The sequence below is a fragment of the Stomoxys calcitrans genome, chromosome 1 (assembly GCF_963082655.1).
Source record: "Stomoxys calcitrans chromosome 1, idStoCalc2.1, whole genome shotgun sequence".
NCBI lineage: Eukaryota > Metazoa > Arthropoda > Insecta > Diptera > Muscidae > Stomoxys > Stomoxys calcitrans.
This window is the reverse complement of record NC_081552.1, coordinates 116,649,621-116,675,296: the sequence shown is the minus strand read 5'-3', so window position 1 is coordinate 116,675,296 and position 25,676 is coordinate 116,649,621. Positions and strand designations below refer to the sequence as shown.

At 39.6% G+C, this 25,676-nt stretch overlaps 1 protein-coding gene and 1 long non-coding RNA gene across 2 annotated transcripts in view; one reads left to right on the top strand and one right to left on the bottom strand.

Moving 5' to 3' along the window:
* The window catches only part of LOC106091523 (cAMP-dependent protein kinase catalytic subunit 3), a 332,719-nt gene that overhangs the window by 262,513 nt on the left and 44,530 nt on the right, over positions 1-25,676 (top strand). Inside the window, exon 7 of the mRNA XM_059361107.1 lies at positions 13,104-13,181. Coding sequence (XP_059217090.1) covers positions 13,104-13,181 — 78 coding nt within the window. The remainder of the gene's footprint in view (positions 1-13,103; positions 13,182-25,676) is intronic.
* Positions 12,825-13,486, bottom strand: LOC131994333 (uncharacterized). The gene is made up of 2 exons (XR_009396637.1): positions 13,261-13,486; positions 12,825-13,175 (listed from the first exon to the last, which is right to left on the bottom strand). It is a non-coding gene; the product is annotated as an uncharacterized LOC131994333 (long non-coding RNA).

Here is a 25,676-nt window from a genome sequence, read left to right as displayed (position 1 = left end):
TGGGGATGGGACGCCCCATAGACAATTGGTCCCCAATGGTGATGTCAGATTCGTGTTCTACTCCCAAATACCTTTCATTTGAGCCCCTTATTGCAAGAGTCAGCAAATATCCCATAAAAACTGTCAACATCGAGCTCCACGATCTTTGGGCCCCAAATTGGGACGTCCCGTAGACAGTTGGTTGATACCAGATTCGTGCTCTACTCCCAAATATCTTTTATTTGAGCCCTTATAATTCTATAGTCGGCAAACACGTCCGGTTTGGGGGATGCCCCACACACTCATTGACTTGGTCCTGAAAATATATATCAAATTCCTGTCCTACTATAAAATCAATTTGGAGGGTGCTTTGGGGGTACGATGGGCCCATAGACACTTATTCTGAATATTGATATCAGATTCGTGCTCTGCTCTCATAGACCTTTCATTTGAGCCCCATATTGCTACGATCTCGAAAGTGGAAATCAATTTTGTGCCCTATTTCCAAATGACATTCATTTGAGCATCTTATTGCTATGGTCGGTATATATGTATGTCCGATTTAGGAGTGTTCTGTGGGTTGGGATGCCCCCCCCCCCCCCCCAAACACTTGGTTCCATATTGGATATCAGATACGTTTTCTTATTTTAAATACCTTTCATTTGAGTCCCATATTGTCGTGATTGGTCTATACATATATATATATATATATATTTGGTGGGTTATGGGAGTGGGTCGATCCCCCTAAGTGCCCCACCCGAAATTCGGATACCAAATTTTTTTGTTTTTGGATGCTATAAGAAAGTACACAACATTTCTCTTAAATCGGTGCACTCATACATCGTCTGGAAAACTTAGTTCCGTTATCGATAAACTAAAATTTGAACCGGAAAATCTAATATGTGAGATATATTCCTGTTGTTACTGTGGCGGCCATCGTTGCGCTAAGTGTTGCATCTTCGCCTACGACACCGAACGAATCGTCCTAATTTTTGGAGCAAGGCGGCCTACATTGTCCATTGTACCTAAATCAATTAAATCACACGCTATCCTGTTGGGTCATTATGATTGATCGACTGTTTTGGGGTGAATTGATTTCCTAGACATATTGCCAGAATAAAGATATAAGATAAGATATATATAAGATAAGTTTATACATTCATTTGGTGGGGGCGTCTATAGAAAGGTTGTGCGGCACAACTCTGTCACTTGAGCATAAATTAGAATAAAGCATCATCGTCTTAATAGGCCAATTAACCTATTTGAAGCGCTTTTAGGAGCTAAAACGCTACCTGAATACATGGACACAAATTTATTGTCATACTCGTAATCTACTACCAAATACCTTTCATTTGAGTCCCATATTGAAATGTACTGTTTGGGGGGAGTTTTAGGGATGGGGTGGCTCCCTGAATATTTGGACCCAAGTTTTAATACCATATTCGTTTTCTAATTTCCAATACCTTTCCTTTGATACCAATACTGTTCAGATCGGTCAACTTTTGGTTTTGGGTGGTGTTTTTGGCGTAACGGGGGAGGGTTCGGCCCCTTCCGATGTCAAAAAATTATATAGATAATGGCTTCTTCTAGACCATATTCGTAATCTACTCCCCAATAGCTTTCAGTCAGTTCAAATAGGCATATTGTCATTATCGTCCAATATGCCTATTTGAAGGGGTTTTGGGGTCACAGGTTGTGTGAGCGGTCCGGGAGGAGCAAAAGCTATATAATTTTTTGATATCGACCCTACCCCTTCGGGACAGTATGGGACTCAAATGAAAGGTATTCGGGAGAAGAATAGGAATATGGCATAAAAAAATGAGGTCCAAGTAAATATGGGTCGAATGGCTAAGATATAATGTCATTACGACGACTGGCAAAAATATCTCCTCAGACAGCCAGGCAGACATTAAATCCCTGGAGAACGTATTTTTGAACACAAAAACCGGACTATAAGATATAATGTCATTACGACGACTGGCAAAAATATCTCCTCAGACAGCCAGGCAGACATTAAATCGCTGGAGAACGTATCAACGATCACAGATCTCTCAACGAGATGGCTGAACAGTTCAAAATTCACCTGTTCTGGGTGCCGGACCACAGAGATATCTCAGGGAATCGTAAAGCGGATGAGCTTGCGAGACTAAGAACTACCCACACATTCCAGGGATACTGGAATCTGTGGATATGCCTCTAGCGACATGTAAGCTAAGTTTTCAGGACCAGGCCCGAAGGACAACGAATGATAGATGGTCACAAAGAGGGGGCTGTGAGGATTCCAAAACTATGTGGCCTTATCTAGACTTGAAGAGGTCTACCGCTTTGCTGTCATTGGCTAGAACAGACGTCTCAGTCATTGTGCCCGTCATGACAGGTCACGGTCAAATCGGAAAACATGAACATTCGCAAGTTATTGGGATTTTTAAAGCAATCTGGATGGTTCAACGATAGGAACTAGAAGGCATCTTCCTTCTTCTGTTCCTGTGGTCTCACAATGGACGAAAATGTCTAAGTGAGTCTGATGGCAGACTGCTACTTACACCTAACCTATGGGTCGTACCATCTTCAAAAAGTACCTCAAATGCGAATACTAGCCTATCATGGCTATGTGTGAATCAAATGATAGACATTTGGGAGTAGGTTACGGGTATGACATTACAATTTGTGTCCGAGTATCCAAGTATCAATTAAATTTCAAAAAGGTTAATTGACCTATTAAGGCGGCGGGGGACCAAGCGATAGATATTTTTGGGTGGTGTGCGATATTCTAATTTTTGATCAAGTGGCAGAAGAGTTGTGGCGCACAATGCCGCCATCACGACAATATGGGATTAAAAATTAAGTTCATCGATAAGGGACCTATCTTTCCTAGACAAGTCCAGACGACGTGCCGCTGGCAACAATTCAAAATTGTTCAATAGTATTACATGGTAATCCCCACACAATTGGTGTGTGGGGATCACCATCACAAAATTTATTCCAATGTCTTCGCAAGATTTTGAACGCGGTGGTCGTAACACATCTCCGCAAAGGTGGCTACCAAATACATAGACTGGTAAATTAGTTGTTAAGACCAGAAAATCGTTTTATATAGATATTTGATTTGATTAAAAAAAGAAAACATGATGAATACGAATGTTGCCTTTTATATTTCGGGATTAGAGAAAACAAAAAACGAATTTTAATCATAGAAAATCCCTTTATTGTTTTTCAAAATATTTCCCATTAAGATCTATACACTATTGCATGCGTTTGAACCAATTGTTGAAGCACTTTTGCCACTCTGAGGTATCTCCAAATCATGCGTTCTGAACGCATCAACCGCTTCTTCAGGTGTCGAAGAACGTTGACCTCTCATTTTATTTTTTACGTACGAGAATAAAAAGAAGTGATTCGGTGTCAAGTCAGGACTATACGTTGGATGACTCATCAAATCGATGTTTATAGTGCTCAAAAATTGGGATGTTTCGTATTTTTAGATCATTTCTTTCGACCAATCGACACGAGCCTTTTTGAGCGATTTAAATTTAAACTAAGTTCATCGATGCACTGTCTTTGAATTAATCCACGTCGAAGGTTGTAAAAAATAATCGCACGAAAATGTTCACAATTTGAAACTGCAGAAATACGCATAACCTCAAAAATTTCACGCTTGACGATAGAGCTGCCAGTTGCCAGATTGTAACACAAGGGTTGTCCAAACCCGAAACATAAAAGCAACCCTCGTATTTAATATGTAGTCACATAGTCATTTAAGGACAACTACCACATCATGATCAATGTTATAGGCGTTAAGCCACTCCAGGCGAGTAACATTAACATTTACTTTAGCGCCCTCTACTGGCTGTTTAGGATTGGGTCTGAATAGAAACGCCAATAGGAACACGGAGAGGGCAGAGTGACCAAAGTTGGTGACTAGCTATGATTTTCTGAATAAAGAAAAATATATATAGGAATTTAGTTGAGGTTGATGGTGGTATTATATTTTAACGTTCCTACCCTGAGACGACCCTTAACAATAATTGTTTAGAATAATTTAAGAGTCTGTCTTTGTCATAGATAAAAAATTAAATGTGTAAAGAAAAACTTATAGAATAAAAAATGTAGAAGAAAGAAGTGAGAGCGTGCTAAATTCTGCCGGTCCGAATCGTATATACTATCGAGTTCTTTCTGCGATATCTTTTTTTAAGCAAACAAAGAATAATGGATAACAATTGTTATGCTATTGGAGATATATCAAGTTATAGTCTGATTATTATTATAGTCCGTAGAAGTCATTGGGTAATATTTCAGTCCATTTGGATAAGAATTGTGCCTTGTAGGGGCTCAAGAAGCATATTCGGGAGATCGGTTTATATGGCAGCTATATCAAAACATGGACCGATATGGCCCATTAACAATCCCAACCGATCTACGCTAATAAGAAATATTTGTGAAAAACTTTAAGAAACTAGCTTTACTCCTTCGAAAGTTCGGCAGGCGGACGGACATGGCTAGATCGACTTAAAATATCATGACTATCAAGAATATATATGCTTTATTTATGGGGTCTAAGACAAATATTTCAAGGTGTTGCAGACGAAATGACGAAATTAGTATACCCCCATCCTATGGTGGATGGTACTAAAATATGTAGAATAAAAATGTAAAATTTTCATAGACTAAGAACGAGATACACACTTTTCACTTGGTGTCAATGAAGGGGCAGCAAAGCGGGCTGGGTTCATCTTGTATAAATGTAAAATATATTTGCGTTTGTTTGGTTGTTTTTAAATTGTTTGTTTGTTTATTTGTGGGTACGTAAGTTTGTTTGTTCCTTATAAAATTAAAAAAACGGCTGAACCGGTTTTCTAGAAATATTCTCAGATTTTGGCGAGAGATCTGGAAGCAACAATAGCTTATATAATCTTTTCATATCGGAAGGGGGCGGAACCTTCTCTTTACTCCCAAAAGTACGATCCAAAAAAAAAAGTTGGCTGATCGCGACAATATGGGACTCAAATAAAAGGTAATCAGGAGTAGAGAACTTTTGGATCCAAATCACTGGGGGGGTCGCCCACCCCAAACCCCTAAAATAGGTTTATTGGACGATATTAACAAAATGGGACTCAAATGAAAGCTATTCGGGAGACGGTTATGAATATGGTCAAGAAGGAGGTATAGACTATATAATTTGTTGATATTGGAAGGGGTGGAACCTCCCCCACTACGTCAAAAACACCACCCAAAACCAAAAGTTGACCAATCGGGACAATATGGGTATCAAATGAAAGGCATTGAAGAGTAGATTAGGAATCTGTTATTAAGGGATCGCCCAATCCTAAAAAACTACTCCAAACAGACATATTGGACGTACATATCAATATAAAAGGTATTCGGGAGTAGACTACGAATATGATATAGAAAATGAGGTCCAAGTAATTGATGGTCGCTCATCCCCGATAAGCCCGCCAAATGGAAATATTACTCGATCTTAGCTTGATGAGACTCAAAAGAAAAACATTTGGGAGCAGATTACGAGTATGACATTAAACTTTGTGGCCAAGAATGTAGGTGGTGCTTTACCTCCTAAAACCTCCTCCAATAGGTTATTTGACCCATGAAAACAATGGGGATCAAATGATAGATATTTTTGAGTAGCGTGCCACATTCAATTTTTTTTTTCTCAAGTGGCAGATGGTTTGTGGCGCCCAACCCTCATATAGACGGCCTCCACCAGACGGCTGTATACACCAATCATGACAATATGTGGTTAAATTAAAGGTATCAAGTTGTGAACTGCGGATCTGATATCTTTATTCAGCTCATATATCTAGTGGACCACCTCACCCCAAAACAGTCGATCAATCATTGTGACATTACAGGACACTGTGTGATTTAATTAATGTGTGGGGCACAAATAAATGTAGGAATATCCCAAAAATTATGACGTTCAGCGTGATAGGAGGAGTTGCAAATCTTAACGTTAAGATTGCAACCATTTTTAGCTCATCGATAGACAAGACCAAATGACGTGCTGCTAGGCAGCATTTTTTTGCACAAGTTTTACAGGGTTTAATAGCAAGATAGTAATACTAAGACAATGGGGGACCAAGCGAGTGTGAGTGGAGTGCTAATTTGTGCTCAAGTAGCAGAAGAGGTGTGCCGCACAAGCATTCTATAGACGCCGCCACCAAAATGGCTGTATAGACCTATCACGATAATATGGAATTAAAATTATTATATGAGGTTGTGGCCAGCGAATCTTATATCAATGATCGAGAGACCGGTTTATATGGGAGCAATATCAGGTTCTTGACCAATTTGGACCATACTTTACACGTAGTAAGTTATAACAGAACCCTATGTGCAAAATTTCACAAAATGGGACAAAAACTGCAGCTTCCAGGGCTCAAGAATTCAAAAGAGGAGATCGGGTTATATGGGAGCTATATCAGTTTATAGACCGTACTTGGCACAGTTGTTGGAAGTCATAACAGAACACTATGTGCAAAGCTTCAACAAAATCGGATGAAAAGAAGTCAAATCGGGAGATCGGTTTATATGGCTCAGTTGTTGGAACTCATAACAGAACAACACATGCAAAATTTCAGCCAAATCGGACAATAAATACGGCTTCCAAGGGCTCAGGTCCAATCAGGAGAACGGTTTATATGGGAGCTGTATCCAAATCTGAACCGATATGGCCCATTTGCAATCCCCAACGACCTACATCAATATTAGGTATCTGTGTGAAATTTCAAGTGGCTAGCTTAACGTGTTCGACCGCTATCGTGATTTCGACAGACGGACGGATGGATATGGCTAGATCGACTCAGAATGTCGAGACGATCAAGAATATATATACTTTATGGGGTCATAGATCAATATTTCGAGGTATTGCAAACGGAATGACTAGGTTAGTATACCCACATCCTATGGTGGTGAGTATAAAATCTGTAAAATTAAGCGAAAAACTTACGTTTCGCTTGGTGTAAATGAAGTTGCAGTGAAGCGGGCTGAGTTCATCTGGTATATATATAACAAGTAAAACCGTGCTAAGTTCGGCCGGGCCGAATCTTATATATCCTCCACCATGGATCGCATTTGTCGAGTTCTTTTCCCTGCATCCTTCTTCGGCAAAAAAAATGATAAAAGAAAAGATTTGCTCTTCTATTAGAGCTATATCAAGATATGGTCCGGTTCCTGTGTAAAATGTCAGCCAGTTCGAATAAAAATTGCGCCCTTTGGGGGCTCAAGAAGTAAAATAGAGAGATTGATTTATATGGGAGCTGTATCAGTCTATAGACCGATTCAGACCTAATAAACGCGTATGTTGATGGTCATGTGAGGATTCGTCGTACAAAATTTCAGGCAAATCGGATAATAATTGCGACCTCTTGAGGCTCAAGAAGTCAAGATCCCAGATCGGTTTATATGGCAGCTATATTAGGTTATTGACCGATTTGTTTGTTTATTTGTGGGTATGTAAGTTTGTTTGTTCCTTAAGACTCAAAAACGGCTGAACCGATTTTCTTGAAAAATTCACAGATTTTGGGGAGTGGTCTGGAAGCAACAATAACTTATATAATCCTTTCATATCGGAAGGGGGCGGACCTTCCCCTTATTGCCAAAAGTACGATCCAAAAATAAAAGTTCGCCGATCGTGATAATATGACACTCAAATGAAAGCTATTCAGGAGTAGAGAACGACTTTTTTACTTGGGTCCAAGTGCCCTACCCCAAAATAGGTTTATTGGACGATAATGACAATATGGGGCTCAAATGAAAGATATTCGGGAGAAGATTACGAATATGGTCAAGAAGGAGGTATAGGCAATATAATTTGTTGATATTGGAAGGCGGCGGACGCTCCCCCGTTACGCCAAAAACACCACCCAAAACCAAAAATTGACCAATCGGGACAATATGGATATCAAATGAAAGGTATCGGAGAGTAGATTACGAATATGGTATTAAACCGCCCAACCCCAAAAACTGCTCCAAACAGACATATTTGGCGTACATATCAATATGGGACTCAAATCAAAGGTATTCACTAGTAGACTACGAATATGACATCAAAAATGGGGTCAAAGTAATTGATGGTCGCCCATCCCCAATAAAGCCGTGAAATGGGAATATCACTCGATCATAACTTGATGAAACACAAAAGAAAGGCATTTGGGAGCAGATTGCAAATATGACATTAAACTTTGTGTCCAAGAATCTAGGTGGTGCTTCCTAAAATCCCTCCACTAGGTTATTTGACCCATTAAAACAAAGGGGGATGAAGTGATAGATTTTTTGAGTAGAATGCGACATTCAAATTTGTGCTCAAGTGGTAGATGGGGTGCTGCGCACAACCCTCATATAGACGGCCTCCACCAGACGGCTGTACATACCAATCATTACAATATGTTGCTAAATTAAAGGTATCAAGTTTTGGACTGTGAATCTGATATCTTTATACTACTCATATATCTAGCGGACCACCTCACGCCAAAACAGTCGATCAATCATAACGATCTAACAGGACACTGTATAATTTAGTTATTGAGTGAGGACACAAATATATGTAGGCCGCCATACCCCAAAAATTATTACTTTCAGCGTGATAGGAGTAGTTGCAAACCTTAATGTTAATGTTGCAACCAGCTCATCGATAGACAAAACCAAACGACGTGCTGCTGGGCGACTCTTTTTTGTTCAAAAGATTTACATGGTTTAATAGTAAGAATTATCGCCACCGCATTAAATATTTAGACTGGCAAATCAGTTCTTTGCCACCGAAAGTCGTTCAATATGGCAATTTTATTTGATTTAAAAAAAGAAAAAATTATGACTTTTTAATAGGTAGTATTAAAGTCATTTATTGACAACTACCATATGATGACCCATGTTATAGGCGCTAACCCACTCCAAGCGAGTAGCACTAACGTTTAGATTAGCATCATCCACTGGCTGTTTTCAATTAAATTTGGTTGATCTAATTGAAAACAGCCAGTAGATGGCGCTAATTTGCAGATACCAACATGAACAGAGAGAGGGCAGAGTATAAAACAATTTCGTTTCTTTCGTTCGCGGTAGTGTTTTTTAACGTGCCTTAACAATAACTGTTTAAGGTAGTTTAAGTGCCTACCTTTGGCATAGAAAGGGGGCTCTGGTAGTATATTTATAAATTTCAAGGAATGTTTTCAAATCAGTGTTTCAAGGAATTTTGTTTTAAGACAATTCTATTATTTTTTTATTACAAAATTTCAATAAAATTTTTATCATAAAATTTCAATAAAATTTTTAGCACAAAATTTCAATAAAATTTTTATCACAAAATTTCAATAAAATTTTTAAGACAAAATTTTTTACAAATGCAAAATGTCATCGAAATTTCTTAACACAAAATCTCCATAAAACCCTTTATTTCTTCAAAAATTAAGTAAAAGATCAAAGTGCAACGAAACTTCTTCTAAAGATAAAAGTGTTTTTTTTTTTAATTTTCGTTATTAGAAAATATTTATGAAATTTGATCTCTAAAGTAACTGTATTTAAAAATTTTCATAAAATAAAATTATACGCTTGGACATATTTACATTATAAATAAATGTGGTTGGTAAAGAAGTATTAATAATAAAGCAATAAAAAATTGACAATGAGTATAATTAAAGATTTTATGGAACCAGAAACCCCGATTTTACTATCCCGAACTGAAGCCCCTAAATAATCTTCATACTGAAATAGCTTTATCAAATCAAACCAAAAAAAGGTTAGGTTAGGTTGAATCCTCATCGAGGCAACTCCTACAGAAGTCATTGTGCGGTATCGCCATGCGGCCTATGGCACAGAGTCCGGTTATGACCCCTGTCAAGGTACTCATCAATCTCTTATCGAACGCCAGCAACTCCCTCGTCCTCCTCTGGTCGATGACTGGCCATAGCGCCTTCGCAGTCCGGCAACCGTCCACCGTGTCCTACCTACTCTGTTCAGTAGCTCGACAAATGACACGAAGTCAAGACCGATGACTGGTCCGCCCGGCGCAGACAAATCCCTCCTGGCGCTCTTGTCCGCCCTCTCATTCCCTGGAATCCCCTCATGCTCAGAAATACATGTCAGCGTCACATCGTACGGCCGGAGCATATCCAGGGATTCCAAACAATCGGCCACGCATCTCGACCTCACCATCCTCGACCCTAAGGCCTTGAACGCCGTCATACTTTCAACATAAATTCTGAGTTTCGAGGGCGGTAAGGCCCTTACCAGAATTTCCCTTGCGGACACTGCAATGGCACAGACTTCTGCCTGGAAGACCGTGCACCCGTCCGCCAGTCTCAGAGACATACTGATATTGAGTGCATCAGAGTAGACCCCCAATCCAGTCCCTGACTCCATCTCGAAGCCATCTATGTAGATCGAGGTCTCATCCTCCTTAAGTAAACCATTCGCCCTCCATTTGTCCCTCTCAGGAAATCGAATCGCTTACTCCAGTCGGCACTGGTGCCAGGTAGTCAGTCTACACCCGTATCCATAACACCCAGAATCGAACTGTGGCCGCAACCATCCTCCCTCAGCATGCCAAGCTCCCTCAGCTTAAGCGCGACCCTGGCGGCGCAGTTCCAAATATAGGCCTCAATGGGCTGCATATTCAGCATCGCCTTCAAACCTGCCTGCGGTGCGGATCTCATTGTCCCTGTGATCCCGATGCAGGCCAGTCTCTGGACCTTCTCGAACTCCCTCGGACGCGTCCTCTTCCCTACGGCATTCCACCATTCCAGTACTCCATAAGCCAGTACTGGTCTCATGGCCGTTTACATCCAATAAATCATCTTGGGAGTCACCTCCACTTCCTACCAAACATCCTCCTGCAGGAGTAAAAAGCGCACAATGGCTTACGGCTTCTTTCCTCGGTGTTCCTCTTCCAGGACAGTTTCGAGTCGACGATTATGCCTAGGTACTTCGTATAGGTACTCGGTATCTTATATCTAAGCGTGAAGAGCACCAGCTCCGTCTTCCCTGGGTTGGTCCTCAACCCATTTGTGGTAGCCCATCGCGACAACCTCCTCAGTGGCCCTCCCATGATATAACCCTAAATGCTTGTGCGTGTGGCAACCATAAGTGTGCGTAAGTGCATTTAGGTTAGTCATAAAATTAGAAGATAAGGAGGAACGAGATAACACCGCGTTGGTATCTCGTTCTAGACTAGTTTAAAGATTTTCATTTGCTGTACTTATAGAAAATGTTTTAAAATAAAATTAGTATGAAAAAATTACTCAAGCAGTTCATTATTAGTGAACACCTATAAATGGCTCATTTTTACCCTATTTCGTTGAATTTTGGAAGTGTAACTTGCTTTTAACCCTCGACATTCGTACTGTGTTTGGTCTAGATCGGACCATACTTTGCTATAGCATTTTCACCGCATTTTGTTGAAATGTGGTTGATAAATATACCTGAGGTGGTAGGTTCTATTTTGTGGGGGGAAAATGTTATATACTTACAATATGTTATTGAGCACCATTTAGTTTCATTAGAGAGAAATCTCAGGAAAAACTAAACACATCAAAACGGTCTATATGATAACAATATCCAAATCTGGTTCGCTCTTGACCTTATTCGGCGCAAACTTCAACGAAACACTGTCATAAGTGTGCCCTTTATGGGACCTGGAGCTTAAATCTTGTTACCGGTCTATATGGCAGCTGTATCCAAATATTGTCCGATCTTGACCATACTCTTTCACTATACCAAATTTCAGCAAATTAAAAAATTAACCATTTATGAGCTCAAGATCATAAGCCGCATGATCGATCTATATAGCAGCTATATCATTATATAGTCCGGTATACCAACGGTTGGCGTTGTGCAGGTGTTGACGTGAGAAAGAGGGAACTTTATCTAACCAGAAAGTGATTTATATATGTATATAAGCACTTGCAGAAATCTTCAAACTTGAGCCGTGGAATAATAATGTTTCACTATCAAGCATCTTCAGTTTGGTCTATAATTTAACCATGAAACGAACAACGCTTCCAAATTATTGAATTTTATTATGAAAATGCGTGTGACCAATCGGTACGTATGTAAGCAGAATTGTCGATTTTGGAGTGAAAATCAGCCAGATCTACCAATGCATCCAAAAAAGTCACAGTTTGGTGCGGTTTATGGACTGGTGGCATCATTGGACCGTACTTCTACAAAGATGGTGCAAATCGTAACGTAACTGTGAATGGTCAGCGCTACCATGAGATGATATTTAACTTGTTTTTGCCCAAAATGCAATAGCTTGACTTGCATGACATGTGGTTTCAACAAGACGGTGCCACATGCCACACTTCACGCGTAACAATGGACTTATTGAGAGGCGAGTTCGGTGAACATTTTATTTCACATTCGGGACCGATCAATCGACCGTCTAGATAGTGCGATTTAACGCCCTTGGACTATTTTTTGTGAGCTATGTTAAAGCTCATGTCCATACAGACAAGCCCGCTTAATTGACCCATTGGAAGACTACATTGAAGCATTTTTTGTAAGATACCGGCCGAAATGTTGAAAAGAATATACCAAAATTGGACTAAGCGGATGGACCATTTGAGGTGCAGTCACGGTCAACGTTCGCATGAAATAATCTTCAAACATTAAATTATATGGACCGTACTATCGATTCAAATAAAGATTTCATGCATTTTCCTGAATTTTATGAGTTTTTTTTTTTTTGTGAGAAACTCTCCTATAGCTCTGATAAATCACCTTTTACTTAATAAGTGAATGCAAGTTGGATGGTAACATGGGTAACAAATACCAATGGGCGAAAGATTCAGTATGTTTATACCATACTGAATCTATTATAAATCAAGTTTCTATCAATATGAAGTGTAGAATATTGCTCATTTATATGATGTTAACAATTGACAATTACTAAGAATTAAAAAAAACTCAGACCAATTAATCTGCTTGTATTAGGTTTGACCATTGCAATATACTTCTGAATGTCAAGCTGAAAATTAATTATTGTTGCGGCCATTGAATATAGAATTATGTTTTCTTTTCATTTGCGTTCTAAATTTATTTATATTGTTAGTATTCGCATTCCGTGTGTTCATATATAGATTATTATCATCTTTGTTTTTTCATTTTATCTTTTTTAGAATGGGGCTGATGACGTTAAGAGGCATCGATGGTTTAAGGAATTGAACTGGGATGACGTCTACAACAAAAAGCTAAAGGTATGAAATACAACAAACAAAAAATAATACAAAATTTAAATTAGTTTTCTGCTTTATTTAAAATATTTCTCATATTTACCAAAATATCTTGGTACACACCCACCGATAGCGAAAGAAATTAAAAAGGAAACTTTCTAAACATTTTTGATCATAACGAAAATTGGTTCGAAAATGTTTCTTTGCAGATAAGTAGGATGACTTCAATTTTAGCAGGTTTTCAAAACACAAAATTACGTAAAAAAAATTATTGAATTATATGGTTTTGATTGATAATTCAAGTTCAATGCCATTGTACTACTTTGATTTTAAATAATTCTGTTTTGTTTGGTTCATTTTTATTTGTGCATAGCAACATTTCATTGCCACGTGTGTGGAATTGTGTGTACTTTTTTTGTTTTTTTATACCCTCCACCATAAGATGGGGGGTATACTAATTTCGTCATTCTGATTGTAACTACTCGAAATATTCGTCTGAGACCCCATAAAGTATATATATTCTTGATCGTCGTGAAATTTTATGTCGATCTAGCCATGTCTGTCCGTCCGTCCGTCTGTCTGTCGAAAGCACGCTAACTTCCGAAGGAGTAAAGCTAGCCGCTTGAAATTTTGCACAAATACTTCTTATTAGTGTAGGTCGGTTGGTATTGTAAATGGGCCATATCGGTCCATGTTTTGATATAGCTGCCATATAAACCGATCTGGGATCTTGACTTCTTGAGCCTCTAGAGTGCGCAATTCTTATCCGATTGGAATTAAATTTTGCACGACGTGTTTTGTTATGATATCCAACAACTGTGTCAGGTATGGTTCAAATCGGTCTATAACCTGATATAGCTGCCATACAAACCGATCTTGGGTCTTGACTTCTTTAGCCTCTAGAGTGCACAATTCTTATCCGATTGGAATGAAATTTTGCACAACGTGTTTTGTTATGATATCCAAAAACTGTGTCAAGTATGGTTCAAATCGGTCCATAACCTTATATAGCTGTCATATAAACTGATCTTGGGTCTTGACTTCTTGAGCCTCTAGAGGTCGCTATTCTTATCCGATTTGAATGAATTTTTGCACGACGTGTTTTGCCATGATATCTAACAACTGTGCTAAGTATGGTTCAAATTGGTTCATAACCTGATATAGCTGTCATATAAACCGATCTGGGGTCTGGATCTGGGATCTTCTTGAGCCTCTAGAGGTCGCAATTATTATCCGATTTGCCTCATCAACATACGTATTTATTATGGTCTGAATCGGTCTATAGCCCGTTGCAGCTCCCATATATTGAGCCCCCAAAGGGCGCAATTCTTATTCGAATTGGCTGACATTTTACACAGGTCTCCAACACATAATTTAATTGTGGTCCAAACCGGACCATATCTTCAGATCGCTCTAATAGTAGAGCAAATCTTTTCTTATATCCTTTTTTGCCTAAGAAGAGATGCCGGGAAAAGAACTCGACAAATGCGATCCAGGGTGGAGGGTATATAAGATTCGGCCCGGCCGAACTTAGCACGCTTTTACTTGTTTTTTTTGGAATTGCGTGTGCTGCCGTTATATGTTGCCATGGAATTTTTGTTTCGGTTGATCAGTTGTCAAGAAATCGGTCCGAAATCGTCTACGAATTTGGTCTCAATTCGATACGACGTAAAATTTCCCATCCGAATTTCCCTGGAATTTCGCTCCGGCATCGATCAAATATCGGTTTGATATGGCGATTAATATATCAGATTAACCTCAGCCGTTCCGACAACATGACAACTACTTCTCTCGTTTTTAGTTACGATGTCGGTAAGACATTGGATCCGATATCGAATTATTCGTCTGATTGTCGGACCGAAATCGAAAAATTCTGTTAGCTGGGATGTTTGCTTCATCGCAATATTTGGTCCAGTCTTGTATGTTATTTAGCCATATTGTTTCCTTTCTCCCTCTTTGTAGTCTTCCTTTTTATACCCTCCACCATAAGATGGGGGGTATACTAATTTCGTCATTCTGTTTGTAACTACTCGAAATATTCGTCTGAGACCCCATAAAGTATATATATTCTTGATCGTCGTGACATTTTATGTCGATCTAGCCATGTCCGTCCGTCTGTCCGTCCGTCCGTCCGTCCGTCCGTCCGTCTGTCTGTCGAAAGCACGCTAACTTCCGAAGGAGTAAAGCTAGCCGCTTGAAATTTTGCACAAATACTTCTTATTAGTGTAGGTCGGTTGGTATTGTAAATGGGCCATATCGGTCCATGTTTTGATATAGCTGCCATATAAACCGATCTTGGGTCTTGACTTCTTGAGCCTGTAGAGTGCGCAATTCTTATCCGATTGGAATGAAATTTTGCATGACGTGTTTTGCTATGATATCCAACAACTGTGCAAAGTATGGTTCAAATCGGTCCATAACCTGATATAGCTGCCATATAAACCGATCTTGGGTCTTGACTTCTTGAGCCTCTAGCGTGCGCAATTCTTATCCGATTAGAATGAAATTTTGCACAACGTGTTTTGTTATGATATCCAACAACTGTGTCAAGTATGGTTCAAATCGGTCCATAACCTGATATAGCTGCCATATAAACCGATCTTGGGTCTTGACTTCTTGAGCCTCTAGAGTGCGCAATTCTTATCCGATTGGAATGAAATTTTGCACGACGTGTTTTCTTATTATATCCAACAACAGTGCCAAGTATGGTTCAAATCGGTCCATAACCTGATATAGCTACCATATAAACCGATCTTGGGTCTTGACTTCTTGACCCTCTAGAGGGCACAATTCTTATCCGATTGAAATGAAATTTTGCACGACGTGTTTTGTTATTATATCCAACAACTGTGCCAAGTATGGTTCAAATCGGTTCATAACCTGATATAGCTGCCATATAAAGCGATCTTGGGTCTTGACTTCTTGAGCCTCTAGAGTGCGCAATTCTTATCCGATTGAAATGGAATTTCGCACGACGTGTTTTGTTATGATACCCAACAATTGTGCCAAGTATGGTTTAAATCGGTCCATAACCTGATATAGCTGCCATATAAACCGATCTTGGGTCTTGACTTCTTGAGCCTCTAGAGTGCGCAATTCTTATCCGATTGGAATGAATTTTTGGCACCAAGTATTTCGTTATGATATCCAACAACTGTGCCAAATATAGTTGAAATCGGTCAATAACCTGATATAGCTGTCATATAAACAGATCTGGGGATTTGACTTCTTGAGCTTCTACAGGGCGCAATTCCTATCCGATTTGGCTGAAATTTTGCATGACGTATTTTATTTTTACTTTCAACAACTGTGTCAAATAAGGTTCAAATCGGTTCATAACCTGATATAGCTGCCATATAAACCGATCTGGGATCTTGACTTCTTGACCCCTAGAAGTCGCAATTATTATCCGATATGCCTGAAATTTTGTACGACGGATCCTCTCATGACCATCAACAAACGTGTTTATTATGGTCTGAATCGGTCTATAGCCCGATACAGATCCCATATAAATCGTTCTCTCTATTTTACTTCGTGAGCCCCAATGGGCGCAATTCTTATACGAATTGGCTGAAATTTTACACAGGTCTCCAATATATAATTTAATTGTGGTCCGAACCGGACCATATATTGATATCGTTTTAATAGCAGAGCAACTCTTTTCTTATATCCTTTTTTGCCTAAGAAGAGATGCCGGGAAAAGAACTCGACAAATGCGATCCATGGTGGAGGGTATATAAGATTCGGCCCGGCCGAACTTAGCACGCTTTTACTTGTTCATCTTTAGAAGTTTCTGCCCGTTTAGAATTCGGTCAGAATTATGGACAAAAATTCGTCAAATTCATCCGAATTTAGATCAGAAGTCTGTCCAAGTTCTTAATGAAAAATGTATGGAGTTGTTGACACGACTTCGGAACGAAATGTCGGAAGGAAATCTGATGTTTTCCCAAACCAAAATTATGAGAAATTCGAAGGGAAATTTAGAGTTGTCGTTAAGACTTCTGACCGAATTTTGATGTTGAGTCTCAATGAATACGGATGTGCTTTCCGACTTGTCTTATCGATTTCTGACCGAAAGTACATTAGAATTCCTTTAGACTTCGAATGTTGTTTCCAACTCGTCGTATCGATTTCTGACCGAGTTCTGGAATAATAAAAAAATAGAACAATAAAAATTCGACACAGAGTTCAAAGTTCGTTCCATCAGAACTGTCGGAACAAAAATTCCTAACTGTTCAAACAAAGAAATAGGTAAAAAAGCAAGCACAAAAAGACAAAAACATCCGACACAGAGTTCAGACATCATTCGGAATTCCTACCGAACTGTCGGAAGAAAACTTAAAAAAAAACAATACGACAGGACGTTCAGACATCGTTTAGAATCTTTCAGAACTATCGGAACAAAATTTCCTACAGACAAAGAGTCCAGAAATCGTTCAGAAGACTTTCCGATGTGTCGGAAAAAGAAAAAATTAAAAAACAAGATGTACGACAAGACGATAAGATATCGTTCATATTTCTTTCAGAACTATCGAAAAAAAACTTCCCACAGACAAGCACTGTCGGACGAAAAATTCAAAAAACTCCTACGACAAGACGTTCAGAAATCGTTCAGTACTCTTTTAGAACTATCGGAAAAAAACCCTCAGAAATTTAAACAGAATTCGAAACGATTTCGGTAAGGACTTGTCGGAAGAGATCAGAATTTGTACAGAAATGTCTGACATCCGAAATTTGGTTCACTGGGTGGATACGTTTGTATTTATCATTTCATATTAGATATCCTAAATATGCACTTTTTCTTTGTTTGATGACGGTAACAAGATGACATTCCTGGCCTATTCTCCTCAGAAATTATCTGTTAGGAAAACGATCACTACAACCAATTCGGAATATTCGAATTCAAAGTCCAAGTTTCAGAGTTATAATTTAAAACTCTCATATCAAATACACATAATGCTGCGCATTTTTCTTGTTGCACTCAAATATATGTTTTGTAGTTAAGTTCAGTCGTTCAGATTCGTCTGCCCAAGTGCACTCTGCTTATAATAAAAAAATATGACAAAATAGTACTCGTTTCCACCAGAAGTTCCAAAAATCTGACATGTTTTATGGCGACTACAGGAGTCTTTGAGTCTGTTTATGAAACATTACCTAAAGGTCAGCTAAGCGACAAAATATGGTCGTATTTCTTCAAAATGCGGTAAAGCGAATTGCAAAAATTATTCAAACTGATCTTTTTTATGATATTCCAGTTCGAAATCAATTAAATTCAATGCGTTCGATTTGAAAATAGCACAGCAAAAAACTTATAAATAGTTCGGTAAGTGTTTTTAAAGCACTTTGACTGGAATAGTGCATCGCAATTTCTGATACGCCATGTAACTTCATGAACACCTTTGTCAAAGGTGCTCCATACACCCAACAACTATTTAGAAAGGTGTAGATCAAGCTTTATGTTTTTATATTTTCTATGGCCTTTACGAAAAAGTGTTCAGTATTTTAAGTAATGTATTTACCAAAGAAATCTGCTATAGGTTTATTTAATAATTAGATTAAACATTAATATGAATTGCAATGAGTTCTACACATTTTTCGCAACTGAGGAGGAGAGTCACTAGTCAAACCACAGTGTGCAAGAATAGAGGGTGGATAAAATGAAGTGTTACCCATTCAAAAGACCATATCTTTTTTGTGTGCAAATATTTTTATTAATTCAAGAGACAAAAAAGTGTTAAAATAATCTAAATTCCTTAATCCATTTACTTTTGCTCAATATGACTACCTTTTGCCTTGACTTTTTTTTCTGTCAGCCAAGACGCAGGGGATGTCCCCTATAAGTGTGGTACATTGCATTGGATGTCCCCTATAAGTGTAGTACATTGCATATCAGACGAACACACACCATGAAAGTACCGATAGAACAGAGCCAAACTAACTCCACATCGCGACGATGATGAAGGGAGGCCATTGAGTTGGATACCCCACTGTCCTCTGTACACGGTCCAGTAGCTCCAGGGATGATTTTGAAGCTCTAGCCCATACATGAGTTCTGAGTTGATAAAAAAATGCAAGTTTCACTAATGTGGCGAATTTTGGAACATTGTGTTTTCTTACGAGAAAAATTTCCTGACTGAGCTGGTTGTACAATCCCAAAATGATCGTGTATGCTTAACCGGGTGCATGTACAAAAATTAATGTCTACGAACGGCCAGTAGTTTTCCATCTCAAGTAATGGATCAGCAGTTATGACCGCTGCTTTGGATGCTGCATCGGTACATAAAGCAGGTTTAAACCAAAAATGCCTAAAAAATAATGATCCGCCCTTCAATTCGTTAGTTTGTAATAATTTGTTTTGTTTTAATACCCACCACCGAAGGATGGGGGTGTATTCATTTTGTCATTCCGTTTGCAACACATCGAAATATCCATTTCCGACCCTATAAAGTATATATATTCTTTATCAGCGTAAAAATCTAAGACGATCTAGACATGTCCGTCCGTCTGTCTGTTGAAATCACGCTACAGTCAATAAAAATAGAGATATTGAGCTGAAATTTTGCACAGATTCTTTTTTTGTCCATAAGCAGGTTAAGTTCGAAGATGGGCTATATCGGACTATATCTTGATATAGCCCCCATATAGACCGATCCGCCGATTTAGGGTCTTAGGCCCATAAAAGCCACATTTATTATCCGATTTTGTTGAAAATTAAGACAGTGAGTTGTGTTAGGCCCTTCGACATTTTTCGTCAATTTGGCTCAGATCAGTCCAGACTTGGATATAGCTGCCATATAGACCGATCCTCCGATTTAGGGTCTAAGGCCCATAAAAGCCACATTTATTATCCGATTTCGCTGAAATTCGGGACAGTGAATTGTGTAAGGCCCATCGACATCCTTCGTTAAATTGGCCCAGATCGGTTCAGATTTGGATATAGCTGCCATATAGACCGATCCTCCGGTTTAGGGTCTTAGGCCCACAAAAGCCACATTTATTATCCGATTTTGTTGAAATTTAAGACAGTGAGTTGTGTTAGGCCCTTCGACATTTTTCGTCAATTTGGCTCAGATCGGTCCAGACTTGGATATAGCTGCCATATAGACCGATCCTCCGATTTAGGGTCTAAGGCCCATAAAAGCCACATTTATTATCCGATTTCGCTGAAATTCGGGACAGTGAATTGTGTAAAGCCTATCGACATCCTTCGTTAATTTGGCTCAGATCGGTCCAGATTTGGATATAGCTGCCATATAGATCGATCCTCCGATTTATGGTGTAAGGCCCATAAAACCCACATTCATTATCCGATTTTGCTGAAATTTGGGACAGTGAGTTGTGTTAGGCGCTTTGACATATTTCTTCAATTTGGTTCAGATCGGTTCAGATTTGGATATAGCTGCCATGTAGACCGATTTCTTGATTTATGGTTTTAGGCCCATAAAATGCTCATTTATTGTCCGATGTCGCCGAAATTTGGGACAGTGAGTTGTGTTAAGCCCCTTGACATACTTCTGCAATATCGCACAGATCGGTACAGATTTTGATATAGCTGCCATATAAACCGATATCTAGGTTTAAGGTTTTGGGGCCATAAAAGACGCATTTATTGTCCAATGTCGCTGAAATTTGAGACTGTGAGTTTGGTTATGCTCTTCGACGTCCTTCTTCAATTTTGCCCAGATCGGTCCAGATTTGAATAAAGCTGCCATATAGACCGAACTCTGGATTTAAGGTTTAGGGCCCATAAAAAAGGCATTTATTGTCCGATTTCGCCGAAATTTGGGACAGTGCTTTGTGTTAGACTCTTCGACATGTTTATGCAACTTGGCCCAAATCGGTCCAGATTTGGATATAGCTGCCATGTAGACCGATATCTCGATTTAAAGTCTTGGCCCCATAAAATGCGCATTTATAATCCGATTTCACTGAAATTTGACACAGTGACTTATGTTCGGCTTTTCGACATCCATGTCGTATATAGTTCAGATCGGTATGAGGTATATGAGTATAAGGTATGAAATTTTCACCGAATTTTGATGAAAGTTGGTTTACATATATACCCGAGGTGGTGGGTATCCAAAGTTCGGCCCGGCCAAACTTAACGCCTTTTTACTTGTTTTCTTTATAATCAAACTGAATTTCGGCTAAAATTTTGTTTTTTTGGAGAATCCTTTTCACTTTTCATTCAATTGTGTACCTAATAAATGTACGTTTTAACTCTTTCAATTTCTATGTTGTAACGTTTTTATACCCACCACCGAAGGATGGGGGTAAATTCATTTTGTCATTCCATCTGCAACACATCGAAATATCCATTTCCGACCCTATAAAGTATATATATTCTTGATCAGCGTAAAAATCTAAGACGATCTAGACATGTCCGCCCGTCTGTCTGTTGAAATCACGCTACAGTCTTCAAAAATAGAGATATTGAGCTGAAACCTTGCACAGATTCTTCTTTTGGCTATAAGCAGGTTAAGTTCGAAGATGGGCTAAATCGGACTATATCTTGATATAGCCCCCATATAGACCGATCCGCCGATTTAGGGTCTTAGGCCCATAAAAGCCACATTTATTATCCGATTTTGCTGAAATTTGGGACAGTGAGTTGTGTTAGGCCCTCCGACATTCTTTGTCAATTTGGCCCAGATCGGTCCAGATTTGGATATAGCTGCCATATAGACCGATCCTCCGATTTAGGATCTTAGGCCCATAAAAGCCACATTTATTATCCGATTTAGCTGAAATTTGGGACAGTGAGTTGTGTTAGGCCCTCCGACATCCTTCGTCAATTTGGCCCAGATCGGTCCAGATTTGGATATAGCTGCCATATAGACCGATCTTCCGATTTAGGGTCTTAGGCCCAAAAGAGCCACATTTAGTATCAGATTTTGATGAAATTTGGGACAGTGAGTTGTGTAAAGCCCTTCGACTTTCTTCGTAAATTTGGTCCAGATCGGTCGAGATTCGGAATGAAAGGTTGTTTACATATATACCTGAGGTGGTGGGTATCCAAAGTTCGGCCCGGCCGAACTTAACGCCTTTTTACTTGTTTCATTTCGGTTTTGTCGACTAATCAAAGAGCATATACATAGATGGCTTAATTTAAAAATGACTCAATATTTTTTCGAAATGACGTTTCTTTGTTTATTTATTATTCAATTCAATTCAAATAACATTTATACTGAATCCTCGACTGGTGAAACGGCTGCTCCAGGATCCACTAGCCGCCTGAAGACAGGTCAGCAGAGGCTTTTGACGAAGACACCTGGTACCAGTCTGCATGCCTATAATTTAGGCCATGGGCCTTGGGCCTTCCCCAGCAAACCAATACACCAATTTATGACGATGCAGGTTGGTATCATGGCCGATACAGACTAATTGCCTTCGGCGATCAACGCTCAATTGAAATGTATCGTTGTGCGCTAAAAAATATTAGTGAGATCTGGCCAGGTGCAGCACTAGATTTAGTCAAGAAGGAAGATATTCCTTCCCGACCAATTGGACATGCTTGGGTACCAAAGATTCCTTCAGGTCCTGAGTCGATACTTGGAAGGCTAAGGGAAAGTAATCCCAATCTGTCAACCACCGACTGGAAGATTGGTAGATTGGATGAGGCTGATGGTGACCGGAGACATGCAGTATTCGTACTTAACTCCGGCTGTCTCGCAAACATCAACAATTCGGAAGGGGTTGCATCCTACGGATTTAACATGTTGAAACTAAAGGTGTATAGAAGCGGTGGGGTTGCCAGCCTTTAAATAAACAAGTCTCATTACTGGCTGGCTTCCCTATATATGGCACACGATTCAGAGATGCCGTCTTCAGACCTTAAGTTGCTGGTTGAAGCTGATGCTTATGCACATCACCAGATATGGGGAAGTTCGGACGTCAACGAAAGGGGTGAGCTGCTTATTGAATATATTATAAGTTGCAATCTGGCGATTTGTAATAAAGGTAATTAACTGACCTTTATTATCAGGAACAGGTAGGAGGTACTAGATATGACCTTTGTATCGGAAGATATAAGTGGAAGAATATGCGACTTGGAGGTGTTGGATGACCACAGCTTCTCTGATCATCGTTATATTAGTTTTAGCCTTGGAGAAAATGCTGAAGTAATGGTCCCACGGCTAAACAGAAGACGGATTGGGATAAATTTCGGCGCAAATTCTGGAAACTACGGAGGATATACACGTAGTGGTTAAGCGGATCACGAAGGCCCTGAATGACTCGCTTGTGTCAGCATGTCCTAGTGCCAAGCCAAGGGGTAAATAGCGACGGCCATGGTGGACCCCAGAGCTAAAGCTTCAAAAGCACCACACGATTGGGACATCTATAAGGCTGAACTAAGACAATATAAGGGCGAGCTGAGAAAGGCTCAGAAAAAATCCTGGGTAGAATTATGCAGCTCCGTGGAGGATACATCTGAGGCCTTTAGACTAAGGAAGATTTTGTCCTCGAGACCTATTACGGTGGGATATATTCAGAAGTCAGAGGATGTCTAGTGAGGAAACACTGAACTACTCATTAATACACAATTCCCTGGAAATTCTCCAACGGACAACGTAGCGCCAGAAAAGGTTGTCACTGGTATGCATTGCGGATGGTATAAGACAAATTGTGTCTGAGCCGAAAATCCTTTCGGCGATAAAAAGTTTCGACTCCTTTAAGTCCCCAGACTCTGATGATGTATCACCGGATGAATTACAAAATGTGTCTGATACACTGGTTCCCTGGCATAGGGAGATATAATCTGCTTGTATCAGAATGTCATATACTTCTTTGGGATGGAGGGACACGAAGGTCATTTTCATTCCGAAGGCAGGAACACCCTACCACACGAAGGCGAAAGATTTTCGTCCTATTAGTCTATTATCCTTTATGCTGAAGACTCTTGAGACGTTGATAGAAACATATCTTAAGGCAAAGATCCCTGGAGATCGCCTGTCGCGGCAGCAGCATGTATTTAGTTAAGGCGAATCCACTGAAACAGCCCTACACGACCTAGTCGACTACATAGAGGGTTCTCTCGCTATCAAGGAATATAAAGGGTGATTTTTTTGAGGTTAGGATTTTCATGCATTAGTATTTGACAGATCACGTGGGATTTCAGACATGGTGTCAAAGAGAAAGATCCTCAGTATGCTTTGACATTTCATCATGAATAGACTTACTAACGAGCAACGCTTGCAAATCATTGAATTTTATTACCAAAATCAGTGTTCGGTTCGAAATGTGTTCATTCACCGTAACGTTGCGTCCAACAGCATCTTTGAAAAAATACGGTCCAATGATTCCACCAGCGTACAAACCACACCAAACAGTGCATTTTTCGGGATGCATGGGCAGTTCTTGAACGGCTTCTGGTTGCTCTTCACTCCAAATGCGGCAATTTTGCTTATTTACGTAGCCATTCAACCAGAAATGAGCCTTATCGCTGAACGGTGAATGAACACATTTCGAACCGAACACTGATTTTGGTAATAAAATTCAATGATTTGCAAGCGTTGCTCGTTAGTAAGTCTATTCATGATGAAATGTCAAAGCATACTGAGCATCTTTCTCTTTGACACCATGTCTGAAATCCCACGTGATCTGTCAAATACTAATGCATGCAAATCCTAACCTCAAAAAAATCACCCTTTACAATGGAAGCATTTCTTGACATTGAAGGTGCTTCCAATAATGTAAAACCGACGACATTCATGAAGGAGTTGGTGTTTCTAGGCATAAACTCTACCGCAAGGAAGTTTATTTACTTACTTACTAAAAGATGCATTATGGCAGGCTTGAGATCTGTGGATCTTAAAAGATGGGTCAGCAGAGGAACAACTCTAGGAGGTGTACTGTCCCCTCTACTTTGGAATATAGCCATTACCAATATATTATTGTCTCTGGGAGAAAAAGACGTAAAGGTTGTCGCGTATGCTGATGACTTGGTTATTGCGGTTAGGGGAAGTTTCCCAGCACTCTAAGAGATATAACTCAGGAAGCTCTACGTGCAACAGCAAAATAGGGCTACCGAGTGGTGTAGGTATAAATCCGTGCAAGACAGAGGTAGTTCTTTTAGCAGGAGATACAAGTTGCATACAGTGGAACCTGTCTCCTTAGGTGGAGAGAATGTTCCATTTACAGAAAGCGCAAAATACCTGGGTGTTTTGCTGGACAGGAAATTGAACCTCAAATCCAACATTTTGGAAAGGGCAAGAAAGGCAACTCTTGCCCTATACACCTTCAAGAGAGCCATTGACAAAAGTTGGGGGTTTACTGCTCAACTCAACTGCTCAATACTTAACCAGATCCAAAGGATGGCGTGTTTGTGCATTACAGCCGCACTGAGGACGACACCATCTGATGCACTGAATTTAATGCTACATCTTATGCCTCTAGACATTGTGGCTAGACAAATTGCAGCGACCACTGCCGTGAGGTTAAGAGACCTTTCCCATTGGTCATGTTGCGACTACGGGCACAGTGTTATCCTTGATACAATATCCGATGTTCCAGGCAGAG